The 14,994-nt window shown below is 41.4% G+C and overlaps 1 protein-coding gene across 1 annotated transcript in view; it reads left to right on the top strand.

The window, feature by feature from the left end:
• Window positions 1-14,504, top strand: part of PYGB (glycogen phosphorylase B) — a 58,276-nt gene extending 43,772 nt beyond the window's left edge. Inside the window, exons 14-20 of the mRNA XM_060248768.1 lie at window positions 1,708-1,855; window positions 4,638-4,696; window positions 5,280-5,421; window positions 6,842-7,049; window positions 8,122-8,256; window positions 10,309-10,375; window positions 11,418-14,504. Coding sequence (XP_060104751.1) covers window positions 1,708-1,855; window positions 4,638-4,696; window positions 5,280-5,421; window positions 6,842-7,049; window positions 8,122-8,256; window positions 10,309-10,375; window positions 11,418-11,570 — 912 coding nt within the window. The 3' untranslated portion in view covers window positions 11,571-14,504. The remainder of the gene's footprint in view (window positions 1-1,707; window positions 1,856-4,637; window positions 4,697-5,279; window positions 5,422-6,841; window positions 7,050-8,121; window positions 8,257-10,308; window positions 10,376-11,417) is intronic.
• The last annotated feature ends 490 nt before the right edge of the window (window positions 14,505-14,994 follow it).

The following is a 14,994-nucleotide window of genomic DNA, read 5'->3' as shown; positions in this document are numbered from 1 at the left end:
AGTTTGGTAGATTATGATGATTAAAGTCAGCCTCTGTACAATTGTCTGTTCTTTTAATTGTACATGATATGGAAATAAATGGTATTCTTTCATGTGAACATACATTCCAAATGTAAAGTTCCAGTGCTGGACAAATCATCTCATTTTTGTATTGTTAAAAATATTTTTCTTATCTATTTTATGACACTGTACTTTCCAATCCTAAACATTTTTTTTTTTTTTAAAGGTTCCCTCACTGTGTCTGCAAATTACTGTGGAGTCTCATTAGTCATTATAACATAATTTTAGTTATTTTATTTTATTTTATTGCATTACATTTATATCCCACCCTCCCCTAACAGGCTCAGGGCGGCTAACAACAGCTAAAATAACAAAGTGTTAAAATCGAAGTACAATAAAATCATTAAAACATTTCAACAGTTCATACAATTTAAAAAATGTAGTACGGTTCCAGGTTTACTTGCCAGGATCCAGGTTTTAATTCTTATTGAGCGCCACATGTAATGATACTATAAAATGTTATTTGGCACTCTGGATTTGTACTGGGATGGTTCAGGTGTCAGTGCTATGGGCTGGTCCAATAGTGGTCGCCTCCCCGTTATTTGTTAAATGCTGGTTTAAACAATTCTGTCTTACATGCCCTGAGGAATTGTGGCAATGATAACATTGATGTTTTCTAAAATTCTGATTTAGGCCATTTCACACATAACAAGGTAGCAAATCCAGGATTGCCACTGAGTATATGCTTCAGAGTTGCAGCTGATCCTGCCTTTCTGATGACTGCATTTATATGATTCATATGTTTCCACATACATGTTCCTCTCTTTCCATTGTTGTACTTTTTGTATATAGAAAGTATATTTGTTGAAAAGCATATGTGGAGTGGCCCATAGTGAAGGCAGGCATCTTTGTGCTGTTGTTAAAACTGAGCCAAAGCTAGGTGAGAACACTGTTCTTGAATATCATTATCATTCCTGTGTGTGCCTTGTATTTTGTGAGTATCTTAGCTAGACACACCTTTCTGTACATCCTAGCTCAGGGGTGTCAAACATGCAGCCCAGGGACTGAATCAGGCCCCCGGAAGGCTCCTATCAGGCCCCCAAGCAACTGGCTGTCATCTGTTTCCTTCTTCCTCTCTCTTGCTTCTTTCTGCATCACAGCTTGCTTTACCACACTTGTTCAATTGCACAGGAGTTACAGAGCGAAGCCTCTAGTTTCTCCATTGGCTGAGGCTCCTCCCTTGGGGGGGGGAAGCCTGCTTTGCCAGGCTCTTTCAATCTCACAGCAGAGCTACCGAGCCAAGTCTCTCTTCCTTCTATTATCTGAGGCTCCTCCCCTTCCTGGTTCCCTGGAGAAGGACGGAAAGTGCCAGAGCTTTCTTTGCCCAGTTCCCTGGATCCCATGGGAGAAATACAAAGAAAGCACCTTTAAAACCAACAAGTGCTAATGTTTTAAGCATGTTTTATGTTTTTAAAAAAATCTTTAATTGTGTTTGTGTCCTTTATAAAGTTTATATCTCTGCTACCTAATCTTAAATAGGTACACATGGCCCAGCTCAACATGGCCTGGCCCAACACGTCTCATTTATGTCGGTTTCAACCCTCATAACGAATGAGTTTTGACACCCCTGTCCTATACCGGGCTGTGTTTCTGGATTTTTACCTGTGTCCCAGCCTGTAACATCAGTCTCTGATTCCCTTTTGCCAGGAGAACAAGCTGAAGTTCTCTGCTTATTTGGAAGAACAGTACAAGGTGAAGATCAACCCTTCCTCTTTGTTTGACGTACATGTCAAGAGGATTCATGAGTACAAGAGGCAGCTCCTCAATTGCCTACATATCATCACTCTCTATAACCGTGAGTAACCCTCAAAGCAGCAACTTCCAGGACAAAGTAGATATAATTATAAACATGTGACTGCTGCTAAAAGCAGCTGTCATGTGTCTGATTTCCCTTTCTCTCTGTAACGTTTAGTAGAACTTAAATTTGTGTCACGATGGCATGATGTTCTGTGTTCCCATGTCCCCACCATCAGCAACCAATGATGTTGAGCAGGGAAGCAGGGAATCCCAGAACTTTGTGGCATGAGGTAAGTTCTACAAGAAGCTACAAAGGAGGAAGATGGCACTAGATGCACAGTTGCTGTTTTTGACGGCCCTGTCAAATGACTGTTTTAATTGAGCAACATGGTTTTAAGGCCTTGTCTTGCAAGCGCCCTGTGTGAAATGCTGAGCATGTATGCAGAGTTAAAATGGTGCTGATATCAAGTCATACCCTTGGCCTCTGGGAAGAAACAAACAAACAGAAAAGCATTCAACTGAAAATACAAAAAATAGCTGTTGATCAAATGTTTGTGCACCACCAGATGGGACGCACAGATCCTCTTAATAGGTGGAGAGAAGAAGGAAAACATGGTAACCCTTGTTTGAATGATACTGAAGATTAATTTTACTTGGTGCCCAAGTTGTCCCGTTTGGTGTCTCTGCAAAGGTTTGTTTGGAATAGTTATGATTGCTCTCAAAGCAATGGACATAAATGTATGGTACCAATGCAGAACAGCAGTTTTACCAAGGAACACAATTAGGGAGATTTCAGAAATTAGGAATAGCATACTGAACCTTCACATCTACAGAATTTCAGGATCTGAGTTGGGGGAGGGGGAAAAAGCTGTTTCCCAATTTCTGATAAGTGGCTCACAGATCTCCTCCCAGAACTTACCATGACATAAAATAACTTCGAGCAGGTATGTCTAGTTGGAGGCTCTGTAGTCAGATCTCTTTGCAGAGATAATAGAGATTGCTTTGCAAGATTTCCTGTAAAAGAAGTCTTGCTCAAAGAACGAAGCAAAATCCAACCAGTCTCCTTTAACAGTGCACTAATTGCAATATTTCAAAATTCAAGCACAAACTCTGAGCACGGATGTGCATTTCTCCTTTTTATAGAGCAACTGCATGCTGCAAATACTGCTTATTCACTGGGGCTACCTCCTTTAAACTGATTATCCATAGGAAAGGTCAAACATGTACAGCAGCTACTCTACAAGAGGCAGGAGAAATGCTGACAAATCTGAACATCTTACTTGTGCATGCAGATGAAGAGGACATCCAACTTGGGAGACTTTGATAGAAATCTAAAATAATAAATAATAGATTCCACAATCAGTCTGAAAAACCTAGCAAGAGACCAAAACTGAAATTTATAAATCAGACTTGAATCTTTGTATTACAAGTTACCCTGGACCATCCACACCACCTTCCTCCAATACTGGTCACAAGAAGTTACTATATATAGTTTCAGTTGAAAAAAACAAACAATTTTATCTTCCTTGCACATAAAACTATGCAAAGCCATGGAGTCAGATAAGAGCTTTTTCTGCTAGTGAATATCTTGCAGTGCTGATTGCTTAGCTCTTAAAATTAATAGTTAAACTGCAGTGTTAAACTTTGTTACAAGTAATGATGTCCCTGTGATAAAGTGGCAATAAAACCTTCTGTTCCACCTCCTCAGGTGCCTGCCTTGAGCTCTGGTTCAGGCCTGTGAGGCAGCTCAGATCTTTTCTGGCTGAGCTTTGTGTTCTTGTTTTTTGTTCATTAACACAAGCAGTTTATAGCTTTCCCACTTAGGAATAGAGATAATTTGCATAAAGATTTTGCAGTTCTTATAGGACTCTAATTTGGTACCTGCTATCAGCTGCTAGGACATTGTATGCGCAGCTTTGGAAGCAAGAAAAAATACCGGATAAATGGGATTGGACTATGAAAGTTCTATCGTGGAGTGAAATGGATAAATTAACTAGAACATTAAGAGACTATGATTTGGAGATATTTAAAAAAGAGTGGAGGAAGTTTAAAGAATACATAGAGAAAGAGTCGAATGTAAGAAGACATTGGACAATTTTTTTGTAATAATGGGGGGGGGGGAAACGAAGAAGCAAGAAGGGGGGGGAAATATATATATAACGAATTTTGATTAGTCAGATGTATCTTTAGTATTGAATTAGAATCTATAACCTCGGGGAAGTCTATATTGGAGGGAGGGGGGATTGAAAAGTCATATGGGTTAGTATTGAAGCAACGAAGGGAAATTAAGTTCTGTAACCATATGCTATCAATAAATTGGTAAAACACAAAGATTTTGCAGTTCTTCTTCTTGGGGATAAATGGCTCATATGTAGGATTTGCTAACTTATTGGTCAGGATTTATAAGCACTTCACGAAGAGCGGGATCCATGCCATTCCAGCTTTTGAGGTAGTGGTGTGGTCCACACCAGGAGGTTTGCAAGGACACAGAAGTGCATTTCGGAGTCTGACCAGAATCTTACACAGTTGAGAGAGAGAGAGGCTGACAACTTTTTCTTCATCGAGAATCTAAAACAGAAACTTGCCCTAATCTGACAGGCTAGAGGATAAACCAGAGTTGCTGAAATTACCCCATGTATCTGTGATATTCTTAGACTTGCAATGTTAACCCAAATTGTTAAAAAAAAATCTCACCCTTGAAGAAGTAGTGACACTTGAAGAGCGTGCAGCTTTGCAGTTTCTGAAACAGTTTGTTCTCTGTGGAAAAAGCACGTTGTCAGGTGTTCTTTGAAGTAACTGCATTGTCAACTTCATCCTTACAAGTGATTTACTCTTTTCAGGTATTAGAAAAGACCCCAAAAAGTCCTATGTGCCAAGAACTGTTATGATTGGAGGAAAGGTAAGGTTTGTACTACTGCTGCTCGGCAGTTAGGGCACTGTTTCCTCAATTTCATATAGCTGATGCCCATGCTATTCCCCAGTTAAATAAAGTTAGATTTAACTACCCTCAGAGGAGACCACTCTGTGTTCCTGCATGAGTCACTGATCTGAACATGCCTCCTAAGTGGGGCTGGGTATCATCTGGGCATGCCTGAGAGTTGACTGAGGGAGAGTGATTCTATTGCATTTCTACACCAGGAGCAATGCAATGATCCAGTCATACCTCATGCAGAAACCCAGCAGAGGCTGATGGGCAGGAACCAGTGCCAAAACAGTAAATTAAACAGAGACATGGCGGATACCCTCTTCTGTAGAGCTCACAGGAGTTTTTAATAATTTATTACAAGGCATAGTATTGTATCTTGGCACACAGTTTGAGAATTACTGAATTAAAATGATCTCTGGTATTGCTAAGTATCTTTCTTCTGGACAGAGGCTCTGTTATTAACTGATGCAGAGAACACTCCTCATTGAGTTGCTTGCTTTATTATGAATCTTTTCATCAGTACTTTTTAAATTGACATGTATTTTTTCGTATTCAGGCTGCTCCTGGCTACCACATGGCAAAAATGATTATTAAACTGATCACATCCATTGGGGACGTTATCAATAATGATCCTTACATAGGAGACAGACTGAAAGTCATCTTCTTGGAGAACTACAGAGTGTCCCTTGCTGAGAAAGGTAAGATGGCCCTAAGTCTAATTTCAGGAGCTTCTATGGAAGAATGAAAGTAGGCTTCTTATGTAATGTCTGCTTTTTTCCTTGTGTGGGAAACCCTAAAAAGCCTCACAAAGCCCATGTGGGCACACAAAGGGCAGTGGGAAGCCAGACATAAGTAATGCTATGTTCTGATCCTGCTGAAAAGTCCACTGCTGTGATGCTTGTATGTCCCTGGATCATACATTGAGAGAACACACTGAACCAGAGGATCTGATCACATAGCAATAAATGGACCACTACAGGCCTCAAGGTACTGACCAGTTTGCCCCAGTGCCTGTTGAGAAGCAGCAGCCCACAGCAGGCTTTGTCTGCTCTTTATACATTTGGAAGATATTCAGTACTACCTTTTTCTCTGTCATGTTGTTAGTCCATGTAACAAGGCTGGCCCAAGACATGTTGGAGGATGAGGTAGGAAAATCTAAATGTTCCAATAAACACAGTAGCAATACAAAGGACATAATCCAGCAGGAAGTTGACTTGCACAGACCATGTTCAAATGAACGTTAGTTATTTTCCACAGCAGTTAGTTATTTTTCTCAGTGGGGCTTGTGCTGAGCAGGCAACATCATGGCAGGTTCTGCTCACTATGGCTCTGTTGCTCTAATTCTTCCCCAAATACACCTGAGGAAATTGCTGCCTCTTGCTTCAACCTGGGACTGCCTCTACCTTATAGCCCAGCACAGGGCCTCATTGGTAATAGGGGCAAAGGTGTTTCTCAGCCCTGCCAGTGGAGATGTTTGAGACTTGAATATGGTTCTACACTGTGGGTCAACAACTAATGTTACCAGCAAATCAGTGTTGGTGAGGGAGCTTAGTCCCACAAGGCCTGCGTATGTAAGTCTAGCTGTATTTTCCCATTCCCTCATCCTCCATGTAACAGCTGTAGGAGGTAAGAGACAATGAAAAATGGGCTATATCCCATGAGTATATGAGAATGTCATGACAAAAAGAGCTCTTATGTGATCAGCCCAAAAGTACTTGAATTCAAGGGTCTCATATACAATACACAATCTGTTGACTAGCTGAACAGTTTGTTGGCTGTTTCTAGTGGTCTGTGTGACAGGACAGAGGGGCTCTACCATGTAACATATCTGATATTTATTAATTGAGAACATTTTAGCTTGCTTTTTTCCCCAAACCTGAACTCAAGGCTGGTTACAAGGAAGATAAAAATCCATTTAAAAACACCAAAAATATTTAATTAGAAAATAATGTGGCATTGTCAAAAGTCCTCATGAAAACTTCTGCCTAGCAGAAGCTAGGGAATCTCCACATAGTGAGAACCCTTTGACTTTGCTAGAGGCAGAGGTTTTGGAATGTTGCTTGTATTCTATCAAGACCCTATAAAATATTTACTGTTCTTTTTTTCACTCCATTGCAGTGATTCCAGCTGCAGACCTGTCTGAACAGATCTCTACAGCTGGGACTGAGGCTTCAGGAACAGGAAATATGAAATTCATGCTGAATGGAGCCCTCACAATTGGGACCATGGATGGTGCCAATGTGGAGATGGCAGAGGAAGCTGGAGAAAATAACCTCTTCATTTTTGGCATGCGGGTGGAGGATGTGGAAGCAATGGATAAGAAAGGGTTTGTATGAAGAGCAATGTGAGAAAGGCTTAGTAGAAATGGGGACTTGTGTACAAATCATTATTTCTGTGGAGTAGTAATTTTGGCTAGTTGATGACTGTGTGTTGAGTTCTGTGTCCCATAATTTTTTTCAAACTGCTTTGACTCTCTCCCCCTTCCTCTCCCTGTTGTATACTCACAACAACATGAGATAGTTTAGGCTGAGCAATAGAACCTGGTTCTCTTCAGCCCCAGTGTGACAGTAACCACTATGCTATATTGCCCTTCGCTTTAGTGGTTGTAGTCATGTTGCTGTTTCAGTGGCTTGAAACCCCTACAAATAAAATGAAAAAGGGTGGGGTTAACTTTGGGAAAGGGCAGGGACAATAGACCTTATTTATGTCTTATAAATTTTGTAACCTCTTTCTCCATTTTTACAATTTTTCTTTCAACAGCATAAGCTTTCTCTGCCCAGAATCTGAGAAAAGATTCCTCAGGAGTGTATGTGTAAATATATAAACACACACACACAAGGCATAAACCAGGGATGTCAAACATGAGGCTTCTCCTACTCCTGGTCCCCTGGGGATGGCAGGAAAGAGCCAGAGCTTCCTTTGGCCAGTCCCCTGGATCCCATTGGAGAAACACAAAGAAAGCACCTTTAATACCAACGTGCTAATGTTTTAAGCATGTTTTAAGTTTTTTTTTTTTAAATTTTATTGTGTTTGTCTATGTCCTTTATAAAATTTATATCTCTGCTACCTAATCTTAAATAGGTATACACATGTCCTGGCCCAGCTCCTAAATTATACTACACAGAGCACACAACATCAGTTTGCATTTTTCTGCTGCTTTTTATGTATATATTCTGCTGAAGTCTCTAAGTCTGATATTGACAAGTCCTTTACTAAGTCTTGTTCCATGCTCTTTTGCTTTCTTTTGGGTCACTTTTAAAGCTTTCCTTGGAGCCATTAGTCCACAATTTAGGCAATCTTTTTTTTTTTTTAAGCAGTGCACCCCGCAGCAATTTGTGTTCCTTCAAGAGATGCAGGGGTGATTCAAAATGAGCCCCCCCTTTTTTTCTCTCCTTCAGGTACAATGCTAAGGAATACTATGATAGGGTCCCAGAGCTCAGACAAGCTATTGATCAAATTAATAACGGCTTCTTCTCGCCAAATGATCCAGGTTGCTTCCGAGATGTTGTCAACATGCTGAAGTACCATGACAGGTGAGAGCCCGCAATCTAGTGCCTTTGCACCACCAGCATTTTCTTTAACAAAAGCTACTTCTGGGTAATGACAAACATCTTGAGCTACTTACCAAAATATTTGATAAATATTCAGAAACAGAACAGAGTAGGAGGAGCACTAGAAATGGATGTATCAATGGAGCAGTGCAGAGTTAAAGATCCTATGAAATAAAAAGCTTTGTGGGGAAAAACCTAGAGCAGATCTTCTTGCAGTCTTTGCCTAAGTCATGTGAGGGATGCATGAGATTCTCTGCAGCAGCCCTGGCGAACTATTAGTATTTTTTGAGCTGCCCATGGAAGACACCTGCCACATATACACTACTGGTGGGCCATGCCACAAGTTCATAGAGGACAGGCCAATGGTATGCCTTTGGTTATTCTTTTACAGCCTGTCTGCACTGCATTTGCCTTCTTCAGCATGCCATATGTACACCCATTTTTGCTGTGGTGATTATCATAAAGAATGGATTGCAACAACATGCATCTCTAAACACTGTTAAAAGATAAAATGTGCTGGATATGTATCAGCATATCCTGGTGTATGTCAATTGTGTGCTTCTAGATGTATGCCTTCTCTTCATGCTCTGATGCATGTCTCCTGCTGGAGTTTTGTTTTGGTGTTTTGCCATCAAGTCTAGCCAAGGCTGACCCTGCTTAGCTTCCAAGATCTGACAAGACCAGGTTAGACTGGGCTATCCAGCTCAGAGCCCTGCTGGAGTAAGTTCTGCAAATACGCCTGCTTCAAAACATGTAACTTGGTCTTCAGGTGGAACATGGAAGTCAAATTCTGTCTTTGAGATTTTTAGTTTTAAATCCAAATGTGTGGTTATAATTAGTCAGCGGTGATGAAAATGCTTCTGTATATGTTGAAGAAGAAGAAGATATTGGATTTATATCCCGCCTTCCACTCCAAAGAGTCTCAGAGCAGCTCACAATCTCCTTTACCTTCCTCCCCCACAACAGACACCCTGTGAGGTGGGTGGGGCTGGAGAGGGCTCTCACAGCAGCTGCCCTTTCAAGGACAACTCCTGCAAGAGCTATGGCCGACCCAAGGCCATTCCAGCAGGTGCAAGTGGAGGAGTGTTCTCTTGGAGATACACTGACATAGTGTCCCCACTGCTGCTGTGCTGTGGCCAGCTGCTGGCACAACAATACTGCAGATCCCTGCCAGAACACTGCTAGTGCAGCCCTGTGCACTAGTGGGGAAAGGGCAGCACCCAGGGGCATAACCAGAGTCAGCTCTCTTAACTGCCCCAGCCTGGGAATTTCCCCCAGTTACACCATCAAAACCCACAGTATAGACCATAGCACAAGAAAGAAGATATTGGATTTTGTATCCCGCCCTCCACTCCAAATCTCAGAGCGGCTCACAATCTCCTTTATCTCCCTCCCCCACAACAGACACCCTGTGAAGTAGGTGGGGCTGGAGAGGGCTCTCACAGCAGCTGCCCTTTCAAGGACAACCTCTGCCAGAGCTATGGCTGACCCAAGGCCATTCCAGCAGGTGCAAGTGGAGGAGTGGGGAATCAAACCCGGTTCTCCCAGATAAGAGTTCACACACTTAACCACCACACCAAACTGGTTGAGGGCATTAAAAAACAAACAAACAAGGCTGAGGCTGAGTCAGTACAAAAGACTTCCAAGACTATCAACCACATTAAAAACATAGAATTATATTTTAAAAAATGGCCATTTCCAGTCAGTCAACCAAAAGCCCTCCTGAACAGGAACCAAGTTCCTAAAGCTTCTTGAAGTCAAGCTAATTTGGGAAGAGAATTCCACAGAGCTGCTGCCACAGAAAAGGCTCTGTTCTGTATCACCATAAGCTTTATTCCTAAAGGTAGTGGTACCCAGAATAGAGCTAGTACTAGATCTTATAGGGAAACATTCAAGGCAGATGAGAGACACTGAAGCTTGTATTGATTAAAGAACATCTCCTGCTTGTTATTTACCCTTTGTGCTTCTAAGTGCATCAAGCTCAGAAGAACTAGCCTTCAGCCCACTTTCTTTTGTCACTTATCTTTGTTTCAGGTTTAAGGTGTTTGCTGATTATGAAGCCTATATCAAATGTCAAGGGCAAGTGGACCAGTTGTTCATGGTAAGAGTTGATTTTGTCACCCTGGGACTTATTTGCTGATAAGCAAAGGGGCTTCTTTAAACAGATGGAAGACTCCTAAGCTTCTGGTTCTGTAGCACACTAGTGTGGAAAGGACTCAGTGTTTGGGTATTTAAAAGCAGCTCTGTCTGTAAAGAAGAGTGGCTGCTGTGTTCTTATCTGTAGCCATCACTTCCTTCCTTTAAATGGCTATTGATGTCGCAGCAGATTAGATGCGCTGTTTTTTCTGCCTCCAGCTCTTGAGAGCAAAACCTACTATGGGCATCATCTAAGGTTTGTACAAGTATGTGAAGAAAACACTAGCTAGCAAGCCAACTCACAAAAACATTAAGCCAGATACCTTAGACTTAAGCAAATGTAGCTCCACACAGTCCAGTTCAATGACTCTGAATGTTTAAAGTAAATTTCACCACTGCAAAAATTTTGGACATTTAAAGAAGAAATGGTTGGGTTTATAGCTTGATTTCTCCCTTGCAGTACAGTAAGAAACATGATATCGTGAGGGAAAGGGAATGTATATTGCAGGGGTCACCAGAGGTGAGGGGCTTTATAGTGCAATGATGTCACAGTTGTGGTAGAAGTTGAGCAGTGCATCTCTCTGCACGCAATACCACCTCCCCTGCCCTTAACTCCTGGTCAGTAAAGGGCAGGCCACTGACCATTGAGGGATGAATGGAGGTCATACTTCCACTGCCTTCAGTCTTCACTTTTCTCCTTGACAATGAATGGCAGCCATTCACCTTTATGAGGGAAGTGCAACAGGTGTCGGGGGCCAAATGTTATGAAGTTCCATGTCTGTGTCAAACTTTGTTACCCATCAAGTGTGTCCCAGGTGGCAGCCCCCTTTTTCCCTCTCTCTAGAGTTCAGTGGGAGCCATATGCATAACTCTAGACCAGTCTCCAGTTCTTGACTTGTGTCATGCTAGAGTGTAGGGGAACCACAACATGTGTCTATTATGATAACTCTGCTACTGAAGTCCCAAAACATCAGAATTTCTTAACAAATTGCATGTTTTCTTCCTAGAATCCCAGAGAGTGGACTAAAAAGGTGATAAAGAACATTGCATGCTCTGGCAAGTTTTCCAGCGACAGGACAATCACGGAGTATGCCAGAGAAATCTGGGGAGTGGAGCCTTCTGCTGTGAAGATCCCCTCTCCTAACATTCCCAGGGAGTAATCGGCTGCAGAGGTGCACATGAAACACCCTGGTCAGCTTGCCCCTGAGGCACTCCTGCTTCCCAACAAATTTTCCACAGATGAATTCAACGTGCATTTTACCACCCGTCAGTAGTCTCATATTTATAAAAGACATGGTGGTTACTTGAAATGGAGATGACTGGTGCTGTGGCTGAGAATGGTAATCATGATAGCAGAATAAATGGGGTGTGTGTGTGAAATTGATCAAAGTCCAGCTGACGATTGGGATGGATGGAAGCAAGATCTAAAGCAGTGAGCTCAAGAAAGGCAAATCAGATGGAGTCATTCTCTCTGTTAATGCTCATATTTAACCAATGCAGTTTATTTGCATGTACTGTGTGTCAAGATGGTACCTGAATTTTCAGACTCTTATGTTCGTAGCAAGTCATCCTGCTTAGTAACTAAATGGGATCCTAGGTCTATTTGGAAAGTTGGCTTGTGAGCAAGAACCTGGCTCTGGTGGGTTGAATGAATCATTTTCTCTGAATAAACAGGTGCTGCCCTTTAGAGAGAGGCGAAACAAGGGCTAGTTGGAGCCCTTCTATGGCCCTGAGAAGTGTGTTTTGCCAGTTCCTTGTCATAAAGAGATTTCTGCCCTGTCTGTTGTAAACCTGTGATGACCACAAGTTGTTGTCAATAACCATTGCCATTTCACTAAGCAATTTGCATGCATTGTAATGAATTATTTATCAAGAACATTGAAATAAATTACTAAATATATGGAAAGAGTTGGCCATGAGACACTTAACAGCATTCAGTGGTGTTAGGGACTATGAACACTGTTAACATTGCTGAGTTGCGAACGTTCCATTGTAGCATTATTAATGGAAAGCAGCACACAAGAGTACACTGTGAAAGCACATCTTCTGTGTTTACCCTTGCCACCATCTTTGTAGGGACAGGCCTACACAACTGGTAACCCATTAAGTGTATTGCATGATCTACCATCATGTGCTCATTCATCTCCAGGGCAAAAGTAAGCTGCCAAACTTGGTGGATGGGACTGCATTTGACTTGGCAAGTTACAAGTTGAACAGCCCTTCCAAAGCAGTCACATTAAGGGATGCTTATTACAGTCTCATTTCTGTTGTAGCCAGAAGACCCACCTTGAAGCAGTCATATCTTCATTTCCAATCAGTAGACTTCATGCATCACTAGATGCCACATTCCTACCTTAATAAAAGAAAACAGCACCCACTGTTCAAGACCTTTGAAGGTTTAATTTTAGGTAAATATTCAGAAATCTTTGTCTATATTTGCACTATAGTGTGAGCTAGTAATTGAGTTGGGATAACAGTTTAAGGGAAATGTACAATTTGGGGAAGATCTTCCCTTTTTGGCCTAAATCGGCAATGCAGTTTGTACTTCAGTGTAAAATATCAGGATCTGAAATGCAGGTCACATGGATGTACTACCCAAGCAAGTTCCAAAACAAGAGTTCATTAAAACAGATACTAAATTTGCTTTTTCAATTGTCAGGAATTATACTCAGCTAGTATTAATGTGAGGAAATGTTGAAAAACTTCACATTCACATTCAACAGTGACCTTATGCTCTGAGTTTTTGGTCTCTGCACAAAGTGGACCAAGATACTTAAGATATAAGAAATCATATCATAGGAACTATGACTAGGTGATCCATTTGGTCCCCTCTGATTCCTGGCTTTCTATGAAAATACTTAGAAATGGGAGAAACTAAAGACTGCCTCATGCACAAACATAGCTTCATTTCTTGTTTTGTTTTCTGTAGTCTACTGGCAGCTGAAAGTGTGAACTGACTCCACTGAAAATATAATTTTAATGAAAGAGCATCTGCAGTGTAATATTTGTCATGGGCCATTTGCATGTATAGATCATTTGATGTTAGTCATCCAGTGAAAAACAGACATGTGCAAACATGTTCAATAGACATTTTAAGACAAGGGCTAGCTTTAAAGTGGGTAGACATTTCTGAAACCACTGCTGTTTTTTTGCAGAGCATTCTATAATTGTTCTTCAAAAATATTGTACAATCACTGCAGAGCTAAATACTGTGCTTTATTCCAGGCGAGACCATCTCCTCTTGTCCTGATTAGGTTGCACTCCATCAAAACACCCTGATCTCATAATGGACCCAAGGGAGCTCTCAATGTGCACCTAACTAGCTTGCTCTTCAGAAGGGCTTTTCCATTTTCTTCCATGCAGGCGCAGTTCTGTTTACATTCCTTTGCACCCACAGAGCTGTCCCTCCATTTAAGTGAATAGGAGTCTGTGCAGTGGTGTGCAAGTATTGCAGCACATATAAAGTTTGGGGGAGAGAAATGCTCATGCTGTATCGTTTGTGTTCATTTGATCAACAAGGGTTTTCTAGAACTCAATTTTATGCATTAGAGCTAAAGCTGTTAAACCAATTCTTTAACATTTTAAGTCTGGTATCAGTTCCATTGCTTTTGTATCAGTCTTGTCTTGCTGCCCACAAAAAAATTCCAGTTGTCAAGAGAATGAATTACAAGAGAGAAAGTGAAGGTTTGATTTCTGTTTTAAACAACCTGGAATTACATCACACAATCACTGTTAAGCATAAACAGTTGCATGCATGCCAATACTCTCATAATATCTCGGGGGGGGGGGGGTTGTACTGCACTTTGGCTGATAATTCTTCATTGTCTTGTTGAGATTTTATTATTGGCATTTTAGCACTGTGAGCCACTCCTCCCTTCTAAAGATGGCATCTCTTCAGACAAGAAATTGCCTACAGTAAGCTTCAACAGGAGAACTGGTGATGGCTGAATTTCTGATTTACCAAAATGCTCAATTGCTTGCAAAATATGTGTTTTGTCACTTTCATAGCACTGTGGACTTTTGAGTGTGTGTGTTTATAATATTCCTGTTATTCTTGAGTGCTTTCAACCTTATTAAACCAAATTGCACATTTCCATGGGATTCTCTTTATTTCTCTGTGCTGTGTGTAGAATTGCAGAATTGACTGGTCTCTGATAAGAGTGTCATACACATTAAGGGGCTAGTGGGGTAGTTCTCAGACATTCTATTTAGCCTTCACCACATTTATAGCTACATTTCTTCAGTGGACTGATGTTCCTAGAACACCTTCTATCCAGGCACTGACCAGACCCATTCCTGCTTAGTTTCTGCAAGGACATTGCATCAAAGTTATCCAAACTACAGGCTGTGCTGCAGTCACTGACTGGCATTCAAAATAACCTTGCCCATCATTGACAGATCAGTGAATGTCACATAGGATTTGGAGGAAACAGATGGAAGGGACTTTGGGGGTCACGTAGTGCATGCAAGAAATTCACAACTACCTCCCACCCATCCCTATTGTCCCCAGCTCTATCCTGAGGAAGGCAAAAATCCTCCAGAATCTCTGGCCTGGAAGAAAAATGCAGGTGCACATTGGGCTGG

Source organism: Heteronotia binoei, chromosome 1 (assembly GCF_032191835.1).
Source record: "Heteronotia binoei isolate CCM8104 ecotype False Entrance Well chromosome 1, APGP_CSIRO_Hbin_v1, whole genome shotgun sequence".
Taxonomy (NCBI): domain Eukaryota; kingdom Metazoa; phylum Chordata; class Lepidosauria; order Squamata; family Gekkonidae; genus Heteronotia; species Heteronotia binoei.
Note: the sequence above shows the minus strand (reverse complement) of the source record. Positions and strands in the feature narration are given on the sequence as shown.